This window comes from Artibeus jamaicensis, unplaced genomic scaffold (assembly GCF_021234435.1).
Source record: "Artibeus jamaicensis isolate MK-2021 breed Jamaican fruit bat unplaced genomic scaffold, CSHL_Jam_final contig_700, whole genome shotgun sequence".
NCBI lineage: Eukaryota > Metazoa > Chordata > Mammalia > Chiroptera > Phyllostomidae > Artibeus > Artibeus jamaicensis.
The window spans coordinates 8,890,138-8,913,996 of record NW_026521930.1 but is presented as its reverse complement, the minus strand read 5'-3'; the positions used below and the strand labels follow the sequence as shown (position 1 = coordinate 8,913,996).

The window sequence follows — 23,859 nt, the reverse complement described above, 5'->3', positions numbered from 1 at the left end:
TGCGTCTGACAGATTGCTTATCTACATTTCATTCTTTTTCTGGAGTTTTGATCTGTCCTTTCATCTGGGCAACATCTCTTTGTCTCCCCGTTTTGGCAGCCTCCCTTTGTTTTTTGTTTATATTAAGTAGAACTGCTTTGACTTCGTGTCTCAGTAGTGTGCCCTAATGTAGTAGGTGTCCTGCAGGGTCCAGTGGCACAGCCTTTCCCTATCACCCAAGCTGGATACTCAGGGTCCACCCTTAATGTGGTCTAAGTACACTCTCCTCTTGTAGTTGGGCCTGGTTGCTGTTGGCAGATCAATGGGAGGGATTTATCTAGGCCATTTGGCTACAAGTGTCATAGAGGGGCACAGGTATCCAGGTTCTTGATGGTCAGGACAAAGAATTGAATGAACACAGAGTTGATAGTAGAGAACATGGGAGCAGGCCAACTCCAAGCAGAGATTGACCTCATGGGCTGGAGGGACTCTATTCGTATAGGGCGGATCCTTCCTGGCTAGACTTGGCAGGCTTTTACTGTGACAGGTAGTTGTAAAGCTACTGCACATGTCTCCTATGATTTTCCCAGATTGGCCACCAGGGAAGGGGTCCCACAGTGTTACCTAGTTGACCCGCCCTTCTCCTGGGGTCCCCCTGTACTAGGTTCGCCTTTCCCTTCACCAGAGAATTATAGCTCTCCATGTTAGAGACTGGTGAAAAGGAAAGGAATTCTTTATTCAAGTTATACAGACATAAGAGTAATGACTTAATGTCTTCATCAAAATCCCAAAGTCCCTTAAAACACCCACAAACACACACAGTCCTTCCTTCCCCCCTTTGCCCAGTCCAAGGTACCATATCTGAGGAAAAGAAATAGAGAGCCACGTGGTGATTCTCTGCCAAAGCCGCATGGTAATTCTTCTCATGGCTGCAGGGGTCCTAACTCTAGCCAAAGCTGTGTGGCTCTCCTTCACCAAGGCTGTGGGGGTCCCCAATCTGCCAAAAGTGCATGGTTCTCTCTGCTAAAGCTATGTGGTGATTCTCTCTCACATGACTATGGGAGTCCCCATTCTGGCAAAAGTGTGTGGTTCTGTTCTCTCTTCAATGGCTGCTGTGTCTGCATTTAAATCCCCATGCCAGTCTTCCTCTGCAGTCCCATTTCCTACTCCGTCCACAATCGGCTACACTTGCCAGCCCTCCTGTATTCTTCCAGCTTTACTAGGCTGCCATTGTGAGTCTGGGCAGGTGTGGCCCTGTGGTGTGGAGCCAGTCATCTCCAAGCTCTCACCGTAGGCGCTGTAACCAAGGGGAGTTGCCTCCCAGTTCTGTCTTGGGTGGAAGTCACTCCCTTCTCCCTTGCTCAAAGCATGGCCACAGCTGTTTAGCATATCTATGAAACCAGTTAAAGGTTATAGATATGTTAAATGACCATTCTAGAGATTATCTGCACAACTGTTGCTATGCAAAACAACTCAATGGCCCTGCTCCATGTATCCCACTCCTCATCTCAGACTTGTAGGGGTGAGGACATCCCATATTTTTAATATTTCCTGGACACCCTGAGTTCTGGACCCCATTACAAATCCTTCTTTTGGGGGTCCCCTGGCTGCACCCTCTTACACAAGGACTGGCTGTAACCACTGACCACCAACCCCCATCCTCCAAGGAGGATCAGCTGTGCAAGGGCAGGGTAATGGTGCTCCAAGGTGGTCTGTAGCCATCCACTGAGTGCATAGGCCCTAGTGTTCCCCAGGTGGTGCAGCCCCCACCTGGGTTCTGCCCACGGCCACCATACATGAGATATAAAGCAATCTATGATGACTACTACTTGTGCTGAGCTTGGAGATTCCAAGGTGAAGTCAAGCTGTGATCTCAGCTGGCTGCTGCTAGTGCTGGGCCTGGGGCCACTTAGCAAGAGCTATAGGGGCTGGGGGCTCACTGAGGCCAGTTGTGGTGTGTTTGATAGGATTTAGGAATTTGTGAAGCATCAGCCAAGACCAGCCACTCATATGGAAAAGTCATGGTTAACAGGTTGGGTGGGCCCATAGATTGGGTAGGATGGAGTCTAAAGGGGTCTCCAGAGCAGGGCAAACAGTGTCAGCCAGGTTGATGGAGTCTCAGATATAGCACCCACCTGCTTTCTCTGTGCCCCTGTGGTCTGTCAGGGGAGGGCTCAGAAAAGGAATGATAGCCTCTGCTTGCCTTTCTGTCTGGAGGAAAGCTGTCCCCCAGCTCTCACCTTGATCCCAGACACTTCTGTTCCTCCCCGTATGCCCCTGGTGCCTTTCAAGCTGCCACCCTGGTGCTGGAGCTCAGAGGAAGTGAGTCTGAGTAAATGTGCATGTGAATTCTTTAAGCGGAACTATTTAGTTGGGACTCTAGAAGTTTCTTTCACTGACTTAATCCTTGCTGGTTTTTGCAGCTAGAAGTTGGGGGACTTATCTTCCTGGCACTTATCTCCCTGGGCTGGGGGGCCTGGTGTGTATTTGGGACTCCTTGCTCCTGAGATATCCCCCCCAGATTTTTTATCCACCACACATGGATGTGAGACCAGCCCATTCTGCATCTCTGCCCCTCCTACCTGTCTGGTTTCTTAAATCTGTAGTTGTCAGACTCCCATTCTACTCGACTTCTGACAGTTCTGAGTGATGGTTGTTTTATATTTTAGTTGTAATTTTGATGTGGTTGTGTGAGGAGGGGAGCCATGAAGTCTCACTGACCGGAATTTTTAACTATCAAAGTCATGCGATGCAATTAAAGACTGAGGAATTGTCAGACTCATGGGATGTGACAGTTAACGAGGCACCCAGCATTGCCCCTGTTATGAAAAGGACAATGATGGAAAAACTGGTGAAATCCAAGTAAGGTTGATAGTTTAATAGAATTAAATTAATAGAGCAACTGGTATACAGGAACTCCAGTCTGTTTTTCCAAGGTTTCTAAAGTCTAATAGTGTTTCAAAATAAAAAGTTAAAGAGAAATAATATGACAGCTTTATGCACATAGAGCAGGTAATGCAAGGAAACGGTTATGTTCCTTAAGAGACATAGTTTACCAGCACTAACAGAGGAGGAGACAGGAATCTCAGTAGTTCTATAAATGGAAATCATTTACACAGAGAAAGCAAAAATACCTACCCACCGAGAAAACTCCAGGCCCAGAAGCCTTTCCTGATGAGTTCTATAAAATATTTAAGGAAGAAACTATATGAATCCTATACACGCTCATTCAGAAAGTGAAGGAGAGGGAACCCTTCCTAACTCCCTTTTCTGAGACTGGCAAAGAAAAGGAAATTAGAGAGCAACCTCTTCAAGAGCACAGACATGAAATTCTTAAGGAGTTATTAGCAAATGAACCCAGCAGTGCGTGAAAGGCATCAAGACTACATGGGATTTTCCCCGGAACACAAGAGTGGCCAGACATGAATGAATTAGTATAATTCACCAAATACAAGATCAAGGAAGAAAAAGATAAAATATGATCATCTCAATGTAGGAAAAGTATTAGACACAATTAAATTAATTTTTAAAAGTCTTGGCAAACTAAGAATGGAAGGAAACGTCCTCAACCTGATAACAGATTAGTATATGAACTGCCTACAGCTAGTACTGTGCTTGATGGTGAAAGACTGCATGTTTTCCCCGTAGGACTGAGAACAAGGCAAGGGTGTCCACTCTCATCACATCTATTTGACAGCGTATTGAAGATCTTAGCTTGTGCAACAGAGCAAGAAAAAATAATAGAAACCCTGAAGATTGGAATGGAAGAGAGACAACAGTCTGTATTCATAGACGAAAGGTCATGTACGTGGGGATCAAAGGGTCCTTATAACTAGTGAATGAATTTAACCAAAGTGCAAGATGCATGGTTGGTATCCAAACTAATATTTCTACATGCTAGCAAAATTTTGGAAAATGGAATTATAAAAATATAGCAAAAATAATAATATCCCAAATGATAAACTACTGAGGAAAAATTTTTGAATTTATTTATTTTTAGAGAGAGGGGAAGGGAAGGAGAAAGAAAAGGAGAGAAACATCAGCGTGCAAGAGAAACATTGATTGGTTCCCTCTTGCACACCTCCAACCAGGCACCTGGCCTCCAACCTAGGAGCTGGCAACCTTTTGGTTTGTGGGACTTCGCCCAACCCACTGAGTCACACCAGTCAGGGCTACTTAGGGAACTTTAACAGAAGTTAACACTTGTACCCCGAAGGCTCCCAAACGCGGCTGAGAGAACTTAAAGAGACTAGACGGATAGACCACGTTTGTGAATCGGAAGTCTCAACATTGCTCAACTGTCAGTTGTCCCCAAATTGATCTGAAGAGTTTGCGCAACCCCAAACATAATCCTAGAAGGATTTTCTTCTTAGAAATTGACGAACAGCCAAGGACCTAGAATAGCCAGAACAGTTTTGAGTAAGAGTCAAGTTGCAGGAGTAACACTACTTGTTTGAGACTTTCCGGAAGACATTAGTCATCGAGACAGTGTGGTGTAGGCACCGGTGGCAGCTTGTCAGTGAAGTGGTTAGGAGTCTAGAAATAGTCCCACGTTGATATCACCATCAGATTATTTTTGGACAAGGCACAAAATCAATTTAACTGAGAAAGAAAATTCTTCAACGATTTGTGCTGGGATGCCTAGATATCTACATAGCGGTGAACAAACCCCAACACTTCCATCACACCTGACACAAATTAGTTTGAGATGGACTGGAAATACAAAACTGTTGCATATAACACTTTTTGAAGGTAACATAAAGGAATGTTTTTACAGTCTTGGGATAGGCAAAGATTTCTTAGAATATAGTGTGAGAACATTAACCGTAAAATCAAAAAATGAATCAATTGGACTTCATCAAAATTAAAGTCTGTTCTTCAGAAGACACCACTGATAATGGCAAGTCACAGATTGGGAGAAAAATTCACGATACCATTATATCTGGCTAAAAACCTCTACCTGGGATGCATAAAGAACCCAAAAAACTCGGTAATAAAGACAGTTCAACACTTCACAAAGGAAGACACACATATAGCTGTTCTAAGCACTTGAAAAATTGCTCAGCTTCATTGGCTTTTGGGAAGATGCTAATAAGTCTACAGTGAGGTACCATTGCATGCCCACAGACTTAGCTAAAATTGAAAGCAGACAAAAGCAAATATCGGAGTGAGTCTTAGTTTTCTGGGGCTGCTCTAACAAAATTCCACAGACTGGGCAGCTTAACATTCATCTTCTCATAGTTCTGGAGGCTGGACGTCTAAGATCGGTGTTCCGGCTAATTCCCCTGTGAGGATTCTTCCTGAACTGCAGATGGCCACCCTCTTGCTGCGTCCTCAGCTGGCGCAGAGAGAAACTCTGGTGTCTCTTCGAATAAGTGTGCAAATCCTTTTGGATCAGGTCCCCACCCTTATGACTTCATCTAACCTGAATTAGTCCAAATATAGCCACACTGGGGGAGGGGAGTGTCACAAATACTAAGTCTGTAACAGCAAGGATGTGAACAAGAAGAGTTTCGCTGCATTGGCCTCCTGTGGGTATGTAATATAGTACTGTGTTTTGGGGACACAGTTTAGCAGTTACTTACAAAAGCAACCTTATTCTCATCTCACTCTGCCACCCAGTATTTCTACTGCTCAGTATTCACCAAGAGAAATGAAAGCATGTGCTCAAAAGATCTTTTCTGCACACGCTCACAGCAGCAGCATCCACGTGCACCAAGCCCTGGAAACCAACCACAGTCTGTCAACAAGAGGAAAAGCGGACACCCCATGCCACCCCCCCCCCAAAGGCAACTACTCGGTAATGAAGAGGAGCGAATACTCCTCGCTGTGTGACAGACCTGGATGACCTCACAGGCGTCGAGTGCTGAGTGAGAGAAGACAGACACGGCTTGTGCACCACACGAGCCCTTGTGTAGGAGGTTCTAGAGCCGAGAGAGGCAGAGAAGCAGTTGCCTCTGAGATTCAGGATGGGGAGTGATTGGGGTACAGGAGACATGTAAGAACTGGCAGGGTGACGAAAACGTCCTGTGTGCTGATGGGGTGAGGGTCCCACAAGCATGCACATCCGCAAAGCTTCTTGGCCACACGTTTCAGGGCAGGACAAATTGTTTTTGAAATCTAACAAGAGGTCAGCAGCAGGGGGCTTCAGGGGAGCAGAGACATCTCTTTGTGGGCAGAACTGGAGAGCAACAGACCCCACCTAACAGACTCATCCAGAGCCAGATTTCCCTCCGAGTCCTTTCTTTGAATACCAGATAAAAATCACGTGGCCTCACAGCCTGGAAAGACCATCTGCTTGGCCAGAGGCTGCAGCTTGAAACAGGCCCACAGGATGCGACTTCCTGCCCAGCTCCCTGTGCCACCTGTGGGCCTGGGCTGTATAAGGTCCGCTCCTCTAGTTTTTGGTACCCACCAATGTATGGATGCCATGATGGCTCCAAACTCTCGCCACATGGTGCTGGTGGAGGCAAGGCGGTCATCCCACTGGTGACATGATTGGATTGGAGCTGGACTTCACACAGCACCGGAGTGCCCCCTCGGCCCCCTCTCTGTGGTTCCGGGCCAGCCACAGTCGGGGCTTTGTGAATTTGCATCCTGAAGCCAGGCTGTACACAGCATGGAGTCACCACATCCCTCACACGAGAAGGTGGAGAAGCTCCCGTGTCCCTGTCCTCCCGCCTCAAGCTGCTGGGATGGCAGCGCAGAGCAGCTTTGTGGGCCCAGGTGACCCCATCCAGCCTCCTTCCTCAGAACAAAGACACAGGTCTGCTCAGGGCACATACCTGTGCCTTTCCACTGGAACGGGGCAAACACACACTAGATGTTTTGGGGGAGAACTCTGGAATGTTTCTCCAATTTTAGGCTCAATTTTCTGCTTTAAATGCATAGATTTCAGTCATATTAGAATACAGAATCTCTTTCACTTGAAGACATGGGAAAGGGCAAGCGTTTCTGAATTACCATATTTAAAGTAATAGGTTATCTCTATGCTTTAAAAAATTTTTTCACTTTTTAATCTCAGTTTTTGTAAAGACGGAATATGTGTGTGTATGACTGAGTTCATACCAACCAAAGTTTTTACCCCAGAGCATGTCAGAGACCTGTCGCCAAAGCCCAGAGCCTTTGCTTCTGACCCGCTGTGCTGCTTGTGCAGGAACAGACAATGGATTTTCCACGTGGTGCTTTCAGAGCTGAAGCTGCCCTTGATGATGTCATGCTGTGGTAGGCTGATGAACTGTGTGCTCTGAGGGTTCAGAGCTTTCAATTGCTAAAATTCTGGGAATTGAGCCAGTGCCCTTGTTGCTGGGAGTTCTCAGACCTGGACAGTACTGAAGGGAGGCCACGCTGTTTAACTTTGCCCCACCCCGAGAACTGATGAAGCCCAGTTCTTCTGCACCTCCCTCTTTCCAGCTCTCCGCCCCCTCTGCCTGGCTTCCGTCTGGGGGCGTGTGTGCGGGGCGTCAGGTTTGGCAGCAGCAGATATGCAGAGTTCTTTGCTGCCATCTCCCTCTCTCTGTAGGAACCTGCTTTGGCATAAGCATTACCTTGTGGAGAACGTGCGAACCTGAACAAGGGCAAGTGAAAAACTGTGATGCCCAAACACTCTTCAGAGTCGGTAGTAAGGACAGTCGATGTCAGGAACCTGACTGCTGATGTGTGCATTTGTGGGGACACGGCTCCTCAACACAGCTGCTTCTGCTTGCGCTGCGCATGTTAGTGTGGCTTCCATTTTCCTGCATGTTCTATCTGCAGTCCTTCCAACATACTGTCCTGCAGTCCTCCTGATAGTAAATTGTTTTATTATTGCTTTACTTTTTAAGAGTGACAGACCTAGTGCCCTCAATTCTTACTGAGCAACACCACAGCTAAAGTTAGCAGTTTCCACTCAAGTTGCATGTTTGCTATGCCAGAAACAGGTCATTTTTATATGAAGTAAGTGGAGGGATGTGACTGTTGACATAAGAAACATTTAAACCTGTAGGGGATTTCTATATAAGAGTTTATTTGAGCTAAGCTGACCTGTGCCTGCAAGCAAGATCTCAAGTGCTCCAGAGAGTGACAGTGTCACAGCCTCAGATATGCATTTGAAATTCAGGGAGATGACATGCAGGTAGGAGAAGGCAAGGCAGGATTAGGTTACAGGGGAGTGAAGAAGATTATGTGCTCTTTTGAGGGTGGTTATATTTACTTCAAAGGTGTGTTAACCTAGATGCACAGAAACAATGGACAGGGCTTAGGGCTTTTTCAGTAAAAGGTAGGCCTTTTACTGAAAAAAGTTATATGCCCAGGTCTTGACTACCCATTGCGACCTGCCCAGTTAAGAATTTATGATCAGATCATCCTGTGAGGTTACTTTCCATAGAATTGGGGGCGGAGGTTGTTTTGTTTTTTGTTTTTGTTTTTTCCCCCACACAACATAAAAGGAGGAACAAAGAATCAAGACATGGCAAATTTGGGCATGAGCAAGAGCCTCTGACACCTCTCAGAAGCTGATGTGAGACTTAGCGTTTCTGTCCATGCATTTCAGTGACCCCCAAGTGACCTACAGGCTGCAGAAAGCAGTGACAAGATGCCGGTACATTTTCCACGCAGGCAGCTTCAAGTCCCCAGCATCAATCGGCAGAGGCTTGACTGCTAAACACCTGTGCTGCCCACGGCTCCGTGCTCACACCTGGCTCAGCACCCTCAGTGGGGCCTTGAGAAGCTCCTTGTGTGCAGACTGGCCTACTTACTGTCTTGTTAACACGAGAGACCGAAAGCCATATCTGAAATACAGAAAGTATTGGCCCAGAGGAACTATAGTTTTCAGGTCAGAATTCAGCAGAGCTGGGAGCTGCAGCCAGGCTGTGATTGAAGGGCACCATGAGAAAACGCTTTCCTCGAATAACTGGTAATTGCATCCGAGATCCTGCCGTAAAGAGTCACCTGGGATATTATGAAAGCTTTGGGCCAATAAATTCAACAATTTAGATGAAATGGACAAATGCAGCTTACCAAAACTGAGACAGAAGGAAACAGGAAATCTAAGTGGCTCCATACCTGTTAAATAAATTGGATTTGTAATCAAAAACCATTCCAAAAAAGAAAAGCGTAGGGCCAGATGGCTTCACCAGTGAAATCTATCAAATGTTTAAGGAGGAAATAATAGCAATCCTACACGAACTCTTTTGGAAAATAGCAGAGGAGTCTGCACTTGAAAAAACACTTTCCGAATTGTTTTTTGTGACCAGTATAACAGCAATACCAAAACCTGATGAGGACATCAGAAAAAGAAAAATAGGGACTGATTCACCCTCATGAGCAAGGGCATGGTTTTGCAGGAACCCTCTGCAAAATACCAGCAAATCAAATCTGGCAATAAAAAAAAGGTATGGTTTATCTCAGGAATGCAAGGTGGTTTTAACATTTGAAAATCAATGCAATTCTATACTAACAGAATATAGATGAAGAACCATTTTATCGTCTCAAATGCAAAAAAAGAAAAAGCACACAATACTGTTCAGCAACCACTCATGACAGTCTTAGACAGAACGTCCTCAGCCTGACAGAGGCATCTGTGAAACCCAGTTCACACCAGCTCTTCAGGGAGAGGATGAAGCTTTGACACATGGTGAGAAACCAGGCCTGGATGTCTGTTCCTCATTCCGCTCTTCAACACCGTATCAGAAGTCTTAGTGCAATAAGACAAGAAAAAGAAATGAAACTGTTATTCATAGACATGATTTGTTTGAAAAATCCAGGGGAATATAAAAAGCAAATGAGTACATGAATTTCACAAGGTCGATGGAAAAATAACTGTACTTTATATACTATTAAGAAATCACTAGAAAGCAAAATGAGAATACAGTCTACCGTTGTATTAAAAGCCCCCAAATACCTTATAATAAATCTGATGAAGGATGTCTAAGACATGTACATTAAAACAGCAGAACATTGCTGATAGGGATTTAAAAGACCTTTCCAGGTTTCCAGGTGTGGAATTGCCTGGAAGGGGGTTCCAGAGAACATTCTATGGGACTGAAATCTGTATCTTGCTTAAGGTACTAGACATCTGTTTGTATACGGTAGCCAGAACACATTGAACTGAGTACTTAAAGATTTGCGTTTTCTTTTGTGTAAATTGAAGCTCAACCCTCAGACTTCAGAGACTAGCAGGAGTTTGCTCTTCACATGGAATGATCACTGTGAGGTGCAGCCCTATAAACTCCACACACCGTGGGGATAATGAGGGATCAATGTTAGGAGAGCCTTGTGAGCACCCCAGCCTTTGAGCACCCCAGCACTGGAGAGAAGGGCAGTTGCACAGGCTACTGACATTCTCTTTGACAGGGGTCATGTTTGGGACGCAGTCAGGAGCCCACCCTGTGCAGGTTTTTGCTGGGACTAGGGGAGGCTCTGATACCTGCTGGCAGAGTAGCAGTGAGTACATGCTCACCCATGTCTGCTTGCGGCCATAGCTGCTTGCTGCTCCAGTGTTCAAGCCACACCTGGATCTCAGGCTGGCCATCAGTTCCACATCTCCCACCCCGAGGTTCAAGCATCCATCTGATGAGAAGGAAGGTTTCCAGCTGAGATGACGCCTTGACCCAGAAGCTCAACGAGTCTGCACTTGAATTTCTGCTCTTCCCCATGGAGGCCTGGGGACTGATTAAAGCCAGTGACCCAGAGCGATCGTAAGCTCTTTGCTCGTTAGAGTGCCCCCATGTGCGTGTCCCAGAGATGCTCCAGACCCAAGGGGCACTGAAAGTTTAGTGAAGAAAATAAGGAGCTAAGTCACTAAAGGGGAACTAAGTTTGAAATCAGGAGCTCTTTCTTGGAATCATATTACCTCCAGTAAAATCGTATTACATGTAATGAAGTAAGTGTCAGAATGCAGCATGCCCCATGAAGACCCAAATCAAGCGGATGTCATTGTCGTTTCCTTGGCCAGCCTGAGCCGTCCTGGGATCCCCACTCCCCAAGGAGAGCAATTATCCCAATTTGTTTTATTGCATTAGTGTGGGCAGAGCTGAAGAAAGGGGCTTTCTTCCTTCCTGCGGGAGCACTCGAGAGACCAGACCTCGGACTCCAGCCTGGGGGCAGCATGGGAATTTCTGGGAAATGATGTCTGCAACATTCTGACCTATGGCCCCCAGCTGCAGCACCAGCCCCCCACCCCCGCCCGCTAACACAGGCACCAGGCTTAGCTCCTCAGCACCGTCTTTGTGTCTCCATTTCCAGCCACTTGTCTCAGAAGTACCCTCAGGAGGAAGGCAGCCACTCGGCTCCTGGTGGTCTAGAAAGTCACCCAGTCCTAAATGCTTCCAAGGGCCTGCGACAATTCCTTCCACCCACTCCATGCAGCCCCGCTTCACAGTCTGTCTGTCACAGGCAGGTGTCACGAAGGCAATTTTCAGAGGGTCTCCAGGATTTGAGAGAAGGCAGAATAAATTATAAAGTATGACTGCAGTGATTTATCTCCCCGACCACACGTTGCAGTCAGAGCGATGTCCCGTGACTGGGTGGTACTTAACTGTGTGCACGTACACTCGCCATTATGGGTGTTTTCTATTATTGCACCTTGGGGTCAGAAAGCACCAACACCACCAAACTGCTGCCGGAGAGTAAGAAGTGGGGCCAGGTGGTAACACTGAGTTGGCGGGGGCCCTTCAAATACGGAGACAGGTCAGGCACTGTGATTGCTCACATAACACGGCACACTAAGCAGTGCTGCTCAAATGCAGCAGTCACCACACACCCCGAGACATGGGGTCCCCTCACAGAGCACACGGGGTTCCCTCACCTGTTAAAGGTGCACATGGGGCCCTGTGGGCCCGGCTCAGCTCCCGTAGAGAGAAGCGGCATGCTACTTGGTCAGGGCAGAATTCAGGGTGCCTTTGCCCCTATTGGCACAACCTCCCCCAATCACCCCTGAGAGGCACACCAGACACCGCGCCTGCTCGTGGGAGCAATGGCCTGTCCCTCTACGCTTGTGGGCTGTTCATTAGTGCTCAGGGCTCCAGGGTCCACAAGGCACCTCCTCTGTGGAAAAGGAGCAGGCAGGGACCCTGGCGATGATAGAACAGGTGTATGTTCAAACTGAGGCTCTGTGGGCAGAGCTGTCCATGGTGCGCAGGTACTCGTGATGAAAGGAGGTCACCTCCCTGTGCTGTTGCCCCTGACCTTTCTGCAGGCCTGGTAGTGCCCCCTGCAACCCGCATCAGGTGTGAGGGACTCGTGCAGCCTTATAGAACTGGATGTTCTGTGGTGTGACGCCTTGGAATTTCCCGTTTCTTAATGGGAGTTTTTAAGATGAGTGTTCTCATACCCTTGAGCTTCAGAGAGGAGCCCATCTGCAGCCCTCAGTCTCTTGCCTTTATGCTCCTGCCTCCCACCCACTGCCTGTAAGGGCTCGGCTGCCCTGGAAAGTTCCAGCATCCTGGTGTTCCCAGCCCCAGGCAGAGAGCAGGAGTTGTATGGACAGCTGTGGGTCACTCAGCTCTCTTTGGGTCTGCATATTAGTGGCTTATCTGTGCCGGTATTTTTTTTTTCTTTCAGAATTAATTTTGGGCTGAAAAAAGTCTCAAAGAAGGCTTTGTTCCTTTGACACTTACTCTGGAAGAAAAAAAATCTGTGGAAAATCTGACATCTGCATTGTAGGGAGAAATCAGTAGATGGGGAGGAATATAATTATCCTCCGCTCCTGAAAGAATGTCTCGGATTTTTAAGTGTCTTATATCAGCTTAGAGTTTGAATGACATTTTAATTATTTTGTTTTTTTTCTTCTTTGCCTGGTTTGAATCTCCAAAGAGTACCATTCTCAGATTCTGAAGGGATGCAGGGAGTGGAGCTGTGCTCATGAGGGAGCCTCGTATGACCTCATGGCTGAGGTTGTCTGCAGAACAAGGGGCACCATCGGAAACGAGGGGTTTTCATGGGAAACCAGCAGCTCTGCCACAGGCAGGACGGGCTCACCGAGGTCTGGGTCATTGCCACCTTTGACTTTTTGAAGCTCTGTTTGCACACATGCATGACTGTACATGGCCAAATTCAGACTGGAGGTTGTCTCTGGCACTTTGTGACGTAAGCAAACCCAGTTTCCAAAAAGATGTGACTCTCCACTTTGCAGAGTGGTTCACTCATCTTTATTCTTGGAGCACAGCGTCACACTGGCACCACGGCTCCGTGACGTTGGCGGCAGCAGGTGCAGCTGAAGGCCAGGTGGGCTCAGCCCCACTGAGGTGTGAGGCCCATGTGGCCCCCACAAGCCCCTCCACATTTCTCCTCCCTGACCCTTTGGGGGTTCCTGAGTCCAACCACCCACACCAGCTCCGGTCCCTCTGCCCATCCTGCATCCTCCATGTTTTAGATGTGTCCAGAATCAGACATGTCCCACCTCCCAAGTCGTCATTCTGCTTTGCTGGGCATATGGCCACCAGAGGACCCGTCGGCTCACACTCTGGTCTCTGGCTCAGAGCCCTCAGCTGCCCCAGAGTCTTTCCCATGTGTAAAGGTCAGTTCTGTGCACCAGCCAGTCTCATCCACTGCCCCCAGTTGTGCAGTCAAGCACTGATCTTGACGCCGCAGCAAGAGTGTTTCACAGACATGATTCAAGTTTAGGGTCAGTCGACTTTAGTGCAGAATACTGTCCTGGGCAGCCTGGGTGGTGTGTGGGTGGATGGAGGGAGGGAGGAAGGGTGAAACTGAGGCAGTCATAGCTGCAGAAGCCACTGTCACAGGAGAAAGCTGAGTTGCATTCCAGGGTTGTATCTTTATCAGCACAGTTTCTTTCTAACTTTCTAATCCAACTATTACATAAGAGACCAAAATTGGAACTGAATCTCTGTATCTCAAGCAATGTTTTTATTCCTGGTAGGAGAACGGTTGGTTTCTGACTTAGGAAGGAATCTTGTGGCGAGAAAGAGGATTGTTAGTGGGGAAGGGGCAGGCATGTGAGCTGACTCTCCTCCTTGCAACTGCAGACTGGCTGTGATGTAGACGTTGCATGGCGTCCTGGGAGCTGCACAGGGTGCAGGGGAGCTGACGGTGCTGGGGTGGCAGCCAGCACCCCAAAGCTCACCCACAGGCTGTTAACGGAGTTCCTTCTCCCTACAGCCACTCTCCCAGTGGAACAGGCTGCAAAGTAGCCGCCTGGAGGAGCTCCGGGGCCTGAGCACCAGAGGTCCCTGGGGGCCATGAAGCAGTAGTGACCCTTCGGGGAGATAGATGGGTGGACATATTGGTCCAGCCCGCCTGAGCTGCTGAATAGTGTGTCATCACAGCAATTGCAACATTGTCCCTTTCACATCCTCCTTGGCGTCTGTAGAAATGTGACTAAGGTTGGGTATATGTAGCTTTGCAAACTTGTCCGTTTTTAAAGCCTTTCAATTGCATCACTGTGCCGATGCTCACAGTCTGAAAACTGAGTTATAAAGAAAGCACGGAAGGAACTGGCTGCAGCAGAACACCAGCGTTCTTTTTCTCTGTAGCATTTGCTGACTTCTTGTCATTAAAGCCTTTGTGAATCTTACCCTTTACATCACTTCAGGTGTAAGATAAAATTTGTTGCTCCCTTAAAGTTCCTTTTAGCTTAGTTTCTTCCCCCAGCAGCAGTTCTCCTGTCCCCAGGGATCCTTGCCGTTCTGGGGAGTTGATTCATGTTGCTTCCTCTCCTTGCCTTGGCAGGGTCTGATCAAGGTCCGGGGGGACCAGTGCTGGCAAGACCTCACCTGCATGGACTTCCACTACGAGGTGAGGAGCGATGATCTGTTGACACAGATTTCCGCCCACTGGATACTCCTTCCTGCTTCCTTTTTCTAAGAGGCAGGGTCCCACTTGCTGAGGCTGGCAGAAAGGGGCATCTGGCCACCACGGTTGTGGGTCTGGATCACCTGGTTATGGGCACCTCGTCCCTCTGCTGCTGTCCCCAGTCCCGCCCAGACCTTGGATGCCAGGCCAGGCACCCTCCCTCCTGGAGTCTGAGCTGGCCCTTTTGCCCACCCCCCCAGCCTCCATGGATGTGGGTACAGGCATGTCTCAGCTTCTTGGAGGACAGGCCCTAGTCATACTGTGTTCAAACCCCCAGGCCCCTCCCCACCTTGACCCCGGAGTTTTGGACACGCTCCGCCCACCACAGGGCCGAGGCCCGGGTGCAGCCCCTCTAGACATTCCTGTCTCTGCTGACTGCTGGCCTCTGCATGGGGAGGGGGGGCTAGGGTCATTTTTCCTTAGGAATTGATATGAGGGCACTTGGCATCGAAATGTCATTCATCTCAGTAATGTCGGCTCACTGCGTACAGAGTACATGCCTGTCGGGTGTCCATTCTCATGTTGGACTCATGTCGCTCTTGTTGGCAGTGAAAACCTTGATGTGTCTAGAGCCCCGCCCATCAGACAGAATGTTTTCTCTCTGAAAGGTGGCTTGCAGACAGTCTTATGCCTTCTGCAGCTTTCAGTCCCAAGTGGGTTCAGTCCTGGATGTCACCTGAGTCTGGGGTAGCACCCGCTTCCTGCTGTGACTGTGCTGTTCAGGGCTGTGTCATCTGTTAAGCAGCCTGGGATAGGAGCGCCCACTGTGTGCTGCGCTTAGGAGGTCAGACTTTATTTCAGGGTGTGGAGATCACCCCGCAACTCACTTAGTGTGCCTCAGAGTGACCTCTCCTCCTACCCAAGGACGCATGTGGCCCACCCCCGGTTCTAGAGCTGACCTTTCAAAAAGTGCCTCAGAGGAAATGTTCTAGCTGGGCAGGAGAGAGTGTGGGTCCCCATGGTCTGGGCCAAAGGCCCTTGCTCTGTCCCTGGCCTGCCTGCCAGCACCCTCAGCCACCCTGTCAACACTGACCCGAAGTGTGAAGACCATGTGTGTTCCCTTGACCCCTTGAAGGGCATCAGAGCCTGGTGAACAGGCTGCGCCTATCAGTCCCTGGGGTGCAAATACCCATGCTCTCTGCACATGCGGCCCTCTGGCCAAGGTGGAGGCAGCTTCAGGACTTCTGTGTTAGGACAATGGAAGGGGCCTTGGGGGGCAGAGGACAGAGCTGGGTGAGTGTCCCCAGGAAGGAATGGAGTTGGCACACACCGGGACAGAGCTGGGATTGGGCAGGCTGTGGAATGTGGCTACCATAGCTCTGGCTTATGAACCAAGTCCCGGGGACAGCCTGCAGACTGTGACATTGGTGTGTGTGAGCTCAGACCACTCGGAATCGACGTTCTAGGACAGGCCAAGTCATGGCTTGTTGAGCACCGGGAACGTGATGGCCGCCGCTCACGTTGGGTCCGGGCTGAACGGAGTGGTGCTCTGAGGCCCTGTGTGCTCAGTGCTGCTGTCAGAGTGCGGGCCGCAGCTTCCGAGTCAGGCCCTTCGGAGGGACCGAACCTCCTGACGCACTGTAGCCGCAGAAGCCTTTCCTCAGCAGGGTCTTGTTTCAACACCCACTTCATAAGCTGGTTTGGAGTGAGGGCACTGACTGATGTCTCCTTAGGGGCCAGGCCATGCTGTTTGCTGACTGCAAACCATTCAGTTCATCCCTTTGAAGTTGTCTGTGCCCCTGGGGCAAGGATGGGTGGGCCTCATGGCCTGTCCTCTGTGACCTGGACTCCTAGTCCATGGCCAGCGGCAGCGGGGGGTCCAGGTAATGGTGGGGACTGTGTGAAAATAGAGGGTGCCTCATTCACTGGCATGGCTTTGCTGGAGAGGGCCTCCTGAGAGGGACCCGCTGTGGGAGGCGGCCAGGCTGGTGGGGGTGTCCAGAACAGCCTGGGAAGCAGGGAGAGGCTCCCAGTGAGGCAAGAGCTCAGGCTCCTCTCCCCTCTCATCATTGCCTCTGTTTCACCTTGAACTTTGCTGTTACTGGGGATGCCCTTTTACATGGTGTTACCACGGCTAGGCTTGGTGAAAGCCTAGGACATCAGGAGATCACAGAGCTGAGCCCTGGCACGTCTGGTGCTTAGGGTTGTGTGAGTTCTCCCAAGTGTCCCCACCCTGCGAGGGAATGGCAGCTGAGTCCCACTCACCCAGACCCAGCTGGTGGGTGGAGCGCTGGTGGGACTGGCATCAGCCCACCCTCCTGCCTCTTGGACGCAGCCCACGTCCTCAGGACGTGTGTGAGGCCTGAGGCCTGAGGCCCTCAGGCTGTCTTCCTGCATCCTCACCATCTGGACAAGGCATCAGGTCAGAGATATACTGTCCCAAGGCATCAGGTCAGAGATATATGTTGTGTTTGGAGACCTAGAGCACATGGCAGGAGCCTGGTGACACTCCTCCATGATGTCTTTAGCAGCACAGAGAGCAAAATGAGCAGCATCGCCATTGCAATTCACTGCACAAGTCCAGGAGCCCATACACTGTTGGGTAGGAGAGGCCCACTCTGCCAGTCGGCCTCGGCCTGAAGGGCCCATGCACCCACGCAGCCACTTGCCTTTCCATCTACTCACAACTAGGAGGTGGTTGGTGGTGAGCTCAGTCAGTCAAGTCAGAAGCAACACTGGGCAAGTGTCTTTCTAACACAGATCGTTATTCACAGCAAGAGAAAGGGCAGGTGGCCTCTGCGTGATGCTCCACCACCAAGCGCAGTTCTGCGGATTTGGCGACGGTGGGACCTGCAGCCACATACAGCCAGTGTCCCTGACATGTCCAAGGCAGAGAAATGCTCTGAAAGCCTCCATCTGAAAACCAACGTGCTCTGCTCCCACACTCAGTGAAACCACCCACAAGCAGTGCCCACAGGCGCGCCTCAGCTGTCAGACATAAAGGAAAGGAAAGGAAAGGAAGAAAAATGAATGTAGCTTACCTCATAGTAGTTTTATGTTTTGTCCAATTACCTTTAAAATATGCAGCGTTCCACTTGGAACACTAAGAACGTGCTCTTAACGGCAAACTGGCGTTTCTTTGTGGACCGTTCTATACTGTCAACCTGCGGCCATTGGTGCCAGTTCAACACCAGTGGGAATCCACAGTTCGGGATGTGCTAAAGAAGGAAACAGTTGAGTGTGATACATCATAGCTGTGAACACAGCATGGCTTTGATGCAGCCCTGGGACTGGGCTCCTCTTCGACTAGATAGCTCTGCTACTGACTCCTCCCCTCTGCTTTGGCCTGTGCTGGTCTAATCTGTGCTGAGACAGCTCTGATTTCAGCTCAGCCAGGGAAATGCAGTCTTCAATCCTGGGTGGAATGGGAAAGTGTGCTCCTAGATGTGCCTCTGCCCCCCAGGGGAGCTGGCTTATATGGATGGAAGTCCCCACCCGGATCCCTAATTGGTCTGTCCTCATGCAAATGAGGACTCCAAGTCATGAAAGTTTGATTGGTCCAAAAGGCACTGTCCTGATTGGTCAGATTAGAGCTGCTCTGGTTGGTCAGAGCTATGCATCTCCAGTTGGATTGGGAAAGGCTCGGTCCTATTGGTTCAAATAGGATTCCAGGGACTCTTTTGCAAGGGCTGGCTCAGAGGGCAGAAACCCGGGGCAGGCAGGCAGTTCAATGCAGGCAGCTCCCTGAAGTGGTAGGCTGTTTTGTTTTGTTTTGTTTTGTTTTGTTTTGTTTTGAGCCCAGTGAGCTACCAGGAGGCCTCCTAAGTAGGTATCTTCTTTCTCAGTGTCCACAATACAGATGAATCAAAATTTTTAAAATATATTTTATTGATTATGCCATTATACTTGTCCCATTTCCCCCCCTTCATTCCCCTCCACCCTGCACACCCCTCCCCCACCATTCCCTCCTTTTAGTTTATGTCCATGTGTCACAAGTTCTTTAGATTCTATATTTCCCATACTATTCTTGCCCTCCCCCCATCTATTTTCTACCTACCATCTATGCTACTTATTCTCTGTACCTACTCCCCCTCTCTCCTCCTCCCACTCCCCTTTGCTAACCCTCCATGTGATCTCCATTTCTATGGTTCTACTCCTGATCTAGCTGTCTACTTGGTTTGCATTTGTTTTAGGTGTGGTTGTTAATAACTGTGAGTTTGCTGTCTTTTTACTTTTCATATTTTTTATCTTCTTTTTCTTAGATAAGTCTCTTTAACATTTCATATAATAAGGGCTTGATGATGATGAACTCCTTGAACTTGGCCTTATCTGAGAAGCACTTTATCTGCCCTTCCATTCTAAATGAAAGCTTTGCTGGATAGAGCAATCTTGGATGTAGGTCCTTGCCTTTCATGACTTGGAATACTTCTTTCCAGCCCCTTGTTGCCTGTAAGGTCTCTTTTGAGAAATCCGCTGACAGTCTGATGGGAACTCCTTTGTAGGTGACTGTCCCCTTATCTCTTGCTGCTTCTAGGGTTCTCTCCTTGATTTTAATCTTGGCTAATGTAATGATGATGTGCCTTGGTGTGTTCCTTCTTGGGTCCAACTTCTTTGGGACTCTCTGAGCTTCCCGGATTTCCTGGAAGTCTATTTCCTTTGCCAGATTGGGGAAGTTCTCCTTTATTATTTGTTCAAATAACTGTTTCACTTGTTGCTCTTCCTCTTCCCCTTCTGGTATCCCTATAATTCGGATGTTGGAACGTTTGAAGATGTCCTGGAGGTTCCTAAGCCTCTCCTCATTTTTTTGAATTCTTGTTTCTTCATTTTTTTCTGATTGGATGTTTCTTCCTTCTGGTCCACTCCCTGGATTTGAGTCCCAGTTTCCTTTCCATTACTATTGGTTTCCTGTGCATTACCATTCATTTCAATTAGTTTAACCTTCATTTGTTCCTCTAATTTGTGACTAAAATCCACCAGTTCTGTGAGCAACCTGATCACCAGTGTTTTGAACTGTGCATCTGATAGGTTGGCTATCTCTTGATCGCTGAAAAGTATTGGCTCTGGGGCTTTGAGCTGTTCTTCTTGAGCCATAATGTTTTGGTCTATTTGTGCCTGTTAAGTATGAGGGGCAGAGCCTTAGGTGTTCACCAGGGCAGGGCCACCCAGTGCTGTGTTGTGACGCTCTATGTGGGGGTGCGGTCAGAGAGGGGCAGTGGCGTTTGTTCCTTTCTCTCTCGGATTTTGGTTCCCTCTGCTGCTTCCCGCAAGTAAATTGGGACCTTCTGGTGCTGGCTTCTGGGTGTGTGAGCCTGTGCACCCTGCAGGACCCTGTGGGTCTCTCCAACAAACTCTCTCCTGTGAGCCTGGGAGCATCTTCTGGCACCCCGAGCTCGAAAGTTTTTCCAATTGGTGCTTTTAGGCTTTAATTCCTGTCTCTGGGGCCCTAGCCTACACGGTCTGTCTCACTGCTCGCTCCTTCTCCTGGTTTATCTGAGTGTGAATGTATGACCTCAGTCAGCCAGCCGCCTTGCACCCTCACTGGGTACACCCGTTGCCACCCCACGCCTGGGATCTGCTAACCGTCAGCTCTGTGCCTGGGTCGGTCCGGTCCACCGCTTTTGCCTGTGACTCGGCTCCACCAGCTGCTGACTCCACCCCTCTTACCAGTCTGGATGAATGGTTCATTGTTGTCGGACTTCCGGACAGTTCAATTTTCTGTGTTTTGGTTGCATTTTTGTTACTAAAACTTTGTTGTCTTTAAACTTGGTTGTGCGAGGAGGCACAGTGTTTTCACCTATGCCTCCATCTTGGCCTGAAGTCAGATGAATCAAATTTGGACTTTTTAACTTTGGTATACTTTGACTACACAAATTTATTTCTTAAATTTTTTTGTATCAGATACATCACTCACATAAAACAGCCGTCACTGTACAAGTCAGTGACTCACTGTTAAAAAGACTGTGTGTTTTGGTTGTTAAGTGTCAGAGGTGTCCTAGGCTCGCTGGGTCCTCTGCCCACAGTGGGTCCTGCCTGCAGCCCCTCTGGAGCCTCTCTGTGCCTGAACAGCTTTTCTCTGATTCTCCCCTACCCCCAGGGGTGCACGAATGAGTTCAAACAAGTTTACACTGTTGTCGTACTCCAGAGTCCGGCATGCAGAGCTGACCTTTAATCCTGGATATAAATCACTTTCCACTCCTATTATTTGTAAAGTCCCACAGCCTCATAGCACATAAAAGAAGCCTTTGTGTTGTATTGGTAGAGTTTTTAAGCTAGAGTTTCAAGCCCACAGTAGGAGCGGCTGACTCACAGGGCACCTCCAGGATTCACCACAGGGCCTCGCCTGGAGCAGAACCTTCCCGTGCAACTCGACAGGAGGCTGTCACAAGGTGTGCTCCCTGCCCACCCCCACCCCCCCAGAGGCACAGGAGGCGGTCCATGCGAGGCGCTGCCACGTGCACTCCTCAGGGTCAGCCGAGCATGTGCAAGGCGCTCGGGACACACTTGCCATCACTGTGCTCTTTCATGGCATGAGTGTGAAGGCAGCTCCTCCCATTATTCCTAGGAGAAGCTTTTTCTTTTTCTCTTGGGGTCAGGAAGGCCACTGCCTGTCTAGGACACATCTTCACATGTCAGGGTGGAAAGTGGTCCCTTGTTCCACTCAACAAGTGTCTCTCAACTCACAACAGGGGTGCTGTTGCCACCTGTTCCTGGACACTGTTCATCCCTCTGCAAGCTGTGGTCATTGTCAGCACACCAACCCCAGGATCCAGGTGCCAGGAACTCAGCAGCTACACCAAGGTGCTCCTGGGCATGACCAGGCTGAGCTGAGCCCCATGGATGTGCCCTGCTGCCCCGGACAGAAGTGTCAGTGGAAACCTCCCACCCCTTTCCAGGGCCCTCCCCACCTCCCCGACAGCCAGTTGCCCTCCTGGTGATGAGAGCTGTCAAGGAAGTCTGCTCACTAAATGCTGGCTAAGCCTCTGGGTGAACTGCAGTAATCCACCTGCGAACACTAGTCTGGCCCGGCCACCTGTAGCCAGTGTGTTTCACAGTCCCTGAGCCCTGGGCACAGCTGTGTGCAGGCACAGTCGGGCTGCCTTGCCAACCCCATGCAAGGGGTTGAGCCCTCTTCCTCCCGCATTCCAGACCCACTCCCAGCACGGGTGGCTTCTCTTTGTGTCTCAGGCCAGCGGATCCTACTTTTAATTGCCACCCGGGGACTCAGGCTACTGGCTGTTATGTACCATAATTGGATGGGGGTCACCAAGCACTCTTAGATACAGGGGTCTGCCAGTCTGGAAATAATTAGATTCAAGGTTGACATTCCTGTGAAAGCTGTAAATGTTAACTTGGTAGAAACTGTGACTGAGTTACCTCCAGCAGGTTGGGAATTGCAGCGTGCTATACTGGCTTTGTCCACTGGCAGTTTTATTGATTTTGTAAGAAGAGGGTGTTTCATGTGTGTGCTGGAGACTGGAGAGGGGGTTGGTGCTGGGCCTAGGGAATGTCAGTGTCTGACCACAGCGTGGCTTTAGTGGGGCCCATGCCCTGGGGTCACCCAGAAGGACCAGCCCCACCAGACCAAGGCCAAGACCACAACAGGTGAGGGTGCAGCCTCAGGGTCAGCAGTGTCCATCTGTTACAGTAAAGAGCTCCAGAATGGTAGCGTCCAAACTTGAACCCAGGTTCAGTGTCTTTATGCAGACCTGTGCTGCCTGCCCTCTCAGGGCGACCACTTTAGGCCTGTCTGATCCTGAGAAAGTTATCTGTTAAAATTCTGTTTTCCCAACTTTAAATTGATAACAACTCCAGGGGTGTCTTGTGAATTAGGTGACATACCACACACTGGAGTATAAACTCCACAAAGCATGTGCAACTGAGTTTCCAATGTGAGAATTTTCCAGCCGTCTTTCTGTTATTGATGTCTAATTTAATTCCTTTATTGTCAGATAATACGCAGTATGTGATTAAAATCTTTTAAAATTTATTCAAACTTGTTTTGTGGCCCAGAATATGGTCTTAATGAATATTCCATTTGAGCCTAAAAAGGTATGTGTGTTCTGTGTTCCATAATGTTCGTTAATTCAAGTAGGTCGAGAGTGTGTTTCAAGTGTTCTGTGTCCTTACTTAGCTTTTTGTCCATTCATGACATCAGGCATCGAGAGGGGGATTAACACTTCTTACTGGAACTGTGGGTTTGTCTGTCTCCTCGCCGTCACACGTGTGTTTCGAAGTCCATTACAGGTGCCCAGACGTCTGAGTGTGACCCGCCGATGAAACGGCTTCCCTCCAGTGTTATGGAGTGACCTTTTATTCCTGATAGTGTTTGCTCTGAAGTTTCTTTGTCTGATGTTAGTGTAATAACTGTGTTTTCCTTTTGACTAGTGTTTTCCTGGTATGCATTTTTCCAAGCTTTAACTTTTAACCTACATGTGTCTTCATATTTGAAGTGTGTTTCCTATGGCAGCACATAGTTGGGTCTTGTTCTTTATTCCATCTGACAAATTCAGCCTTTTAATTGTGTATTTAGATTATTGGCATTGAATGTAATCTTTGATATGTTAAATTTCCATCTTTATTTTTCATCTTTTTCTGCTTTTGAATGAGTTGAATGTTTTTTATGATTCCTTTTTATTTCTCTTCTTGGCTTATTAGCTAGAACTCTTAATTGTGTTACTTTTGTGGTTGTTCTAGGGTTTGCAGGATAAATCTTTAATTCATCACAGCTTGCCTCCAAGTGATGCGTCTACTTGCTTCATAAACGGTCCAGGACCAGACACCGACGCCCCCGCCCCTCCCTGCAGGCCCCGTGCTGGCGCTGTCCTGCGCTTGCGGTGCACAGGCCCTGCGCCGCCTCATTATTTCTGTGTCAACAGTCAAATCGCCCTTTAAAGACACTCCACGAAACTGGGAAGATAGCCGTGCACGTCCGCCCGCATGCTCACCGCTCCCAGGCTTCTTTGCCCCAGGTGTAGATTCGGGTCTCTCACCTGGCAGCGTCCTCTGGCTCTTCTGTCGGAAACAGCCTCTCCTTCCCCTTTGGTTTTGAAAGAGGTTTCTGGCAGGTGCGTAACGCTAGCCGAACGGGTGTAGTTGAGTGGGTTAGGGGCACTGCTCCGCCGCCACCTCGCTGGGACCCAGGCCACCCGA

At 49.0% G+C, this 23,859-nt stretch overlaps 1 protein-coding gene across 3 annotated transcripts in view; it reads left to right on the top strand.

Annotated features, from left to right (window-relative positions):
* LMF1 (lipase maturation factor 1) overlaps positions 1 to 23,859 on the top strand; it is a 94,725-nt gene that overhangs the window by 43,200 nt on the left and 27,666 nt on the right. For 2 of the 3 annotated variants that reach the window (XM_037157174.2, XM_053671508.1), the window contains exon 3: positions 14,647 to 14,712. The exons of the other annotated variant lie outside the window; for it this stretch is intronic. In XM_037157174.2, coding sequence (XP_037013069.2) covers positions 14,647 to 14,712 — 66 coding nt within the window. The remainder of the gene's footprint in view (positions 1 to 14,646; positions 14,713 to 23,859) is intronic. 3 annotated transcript variants of the gene reach the window in all.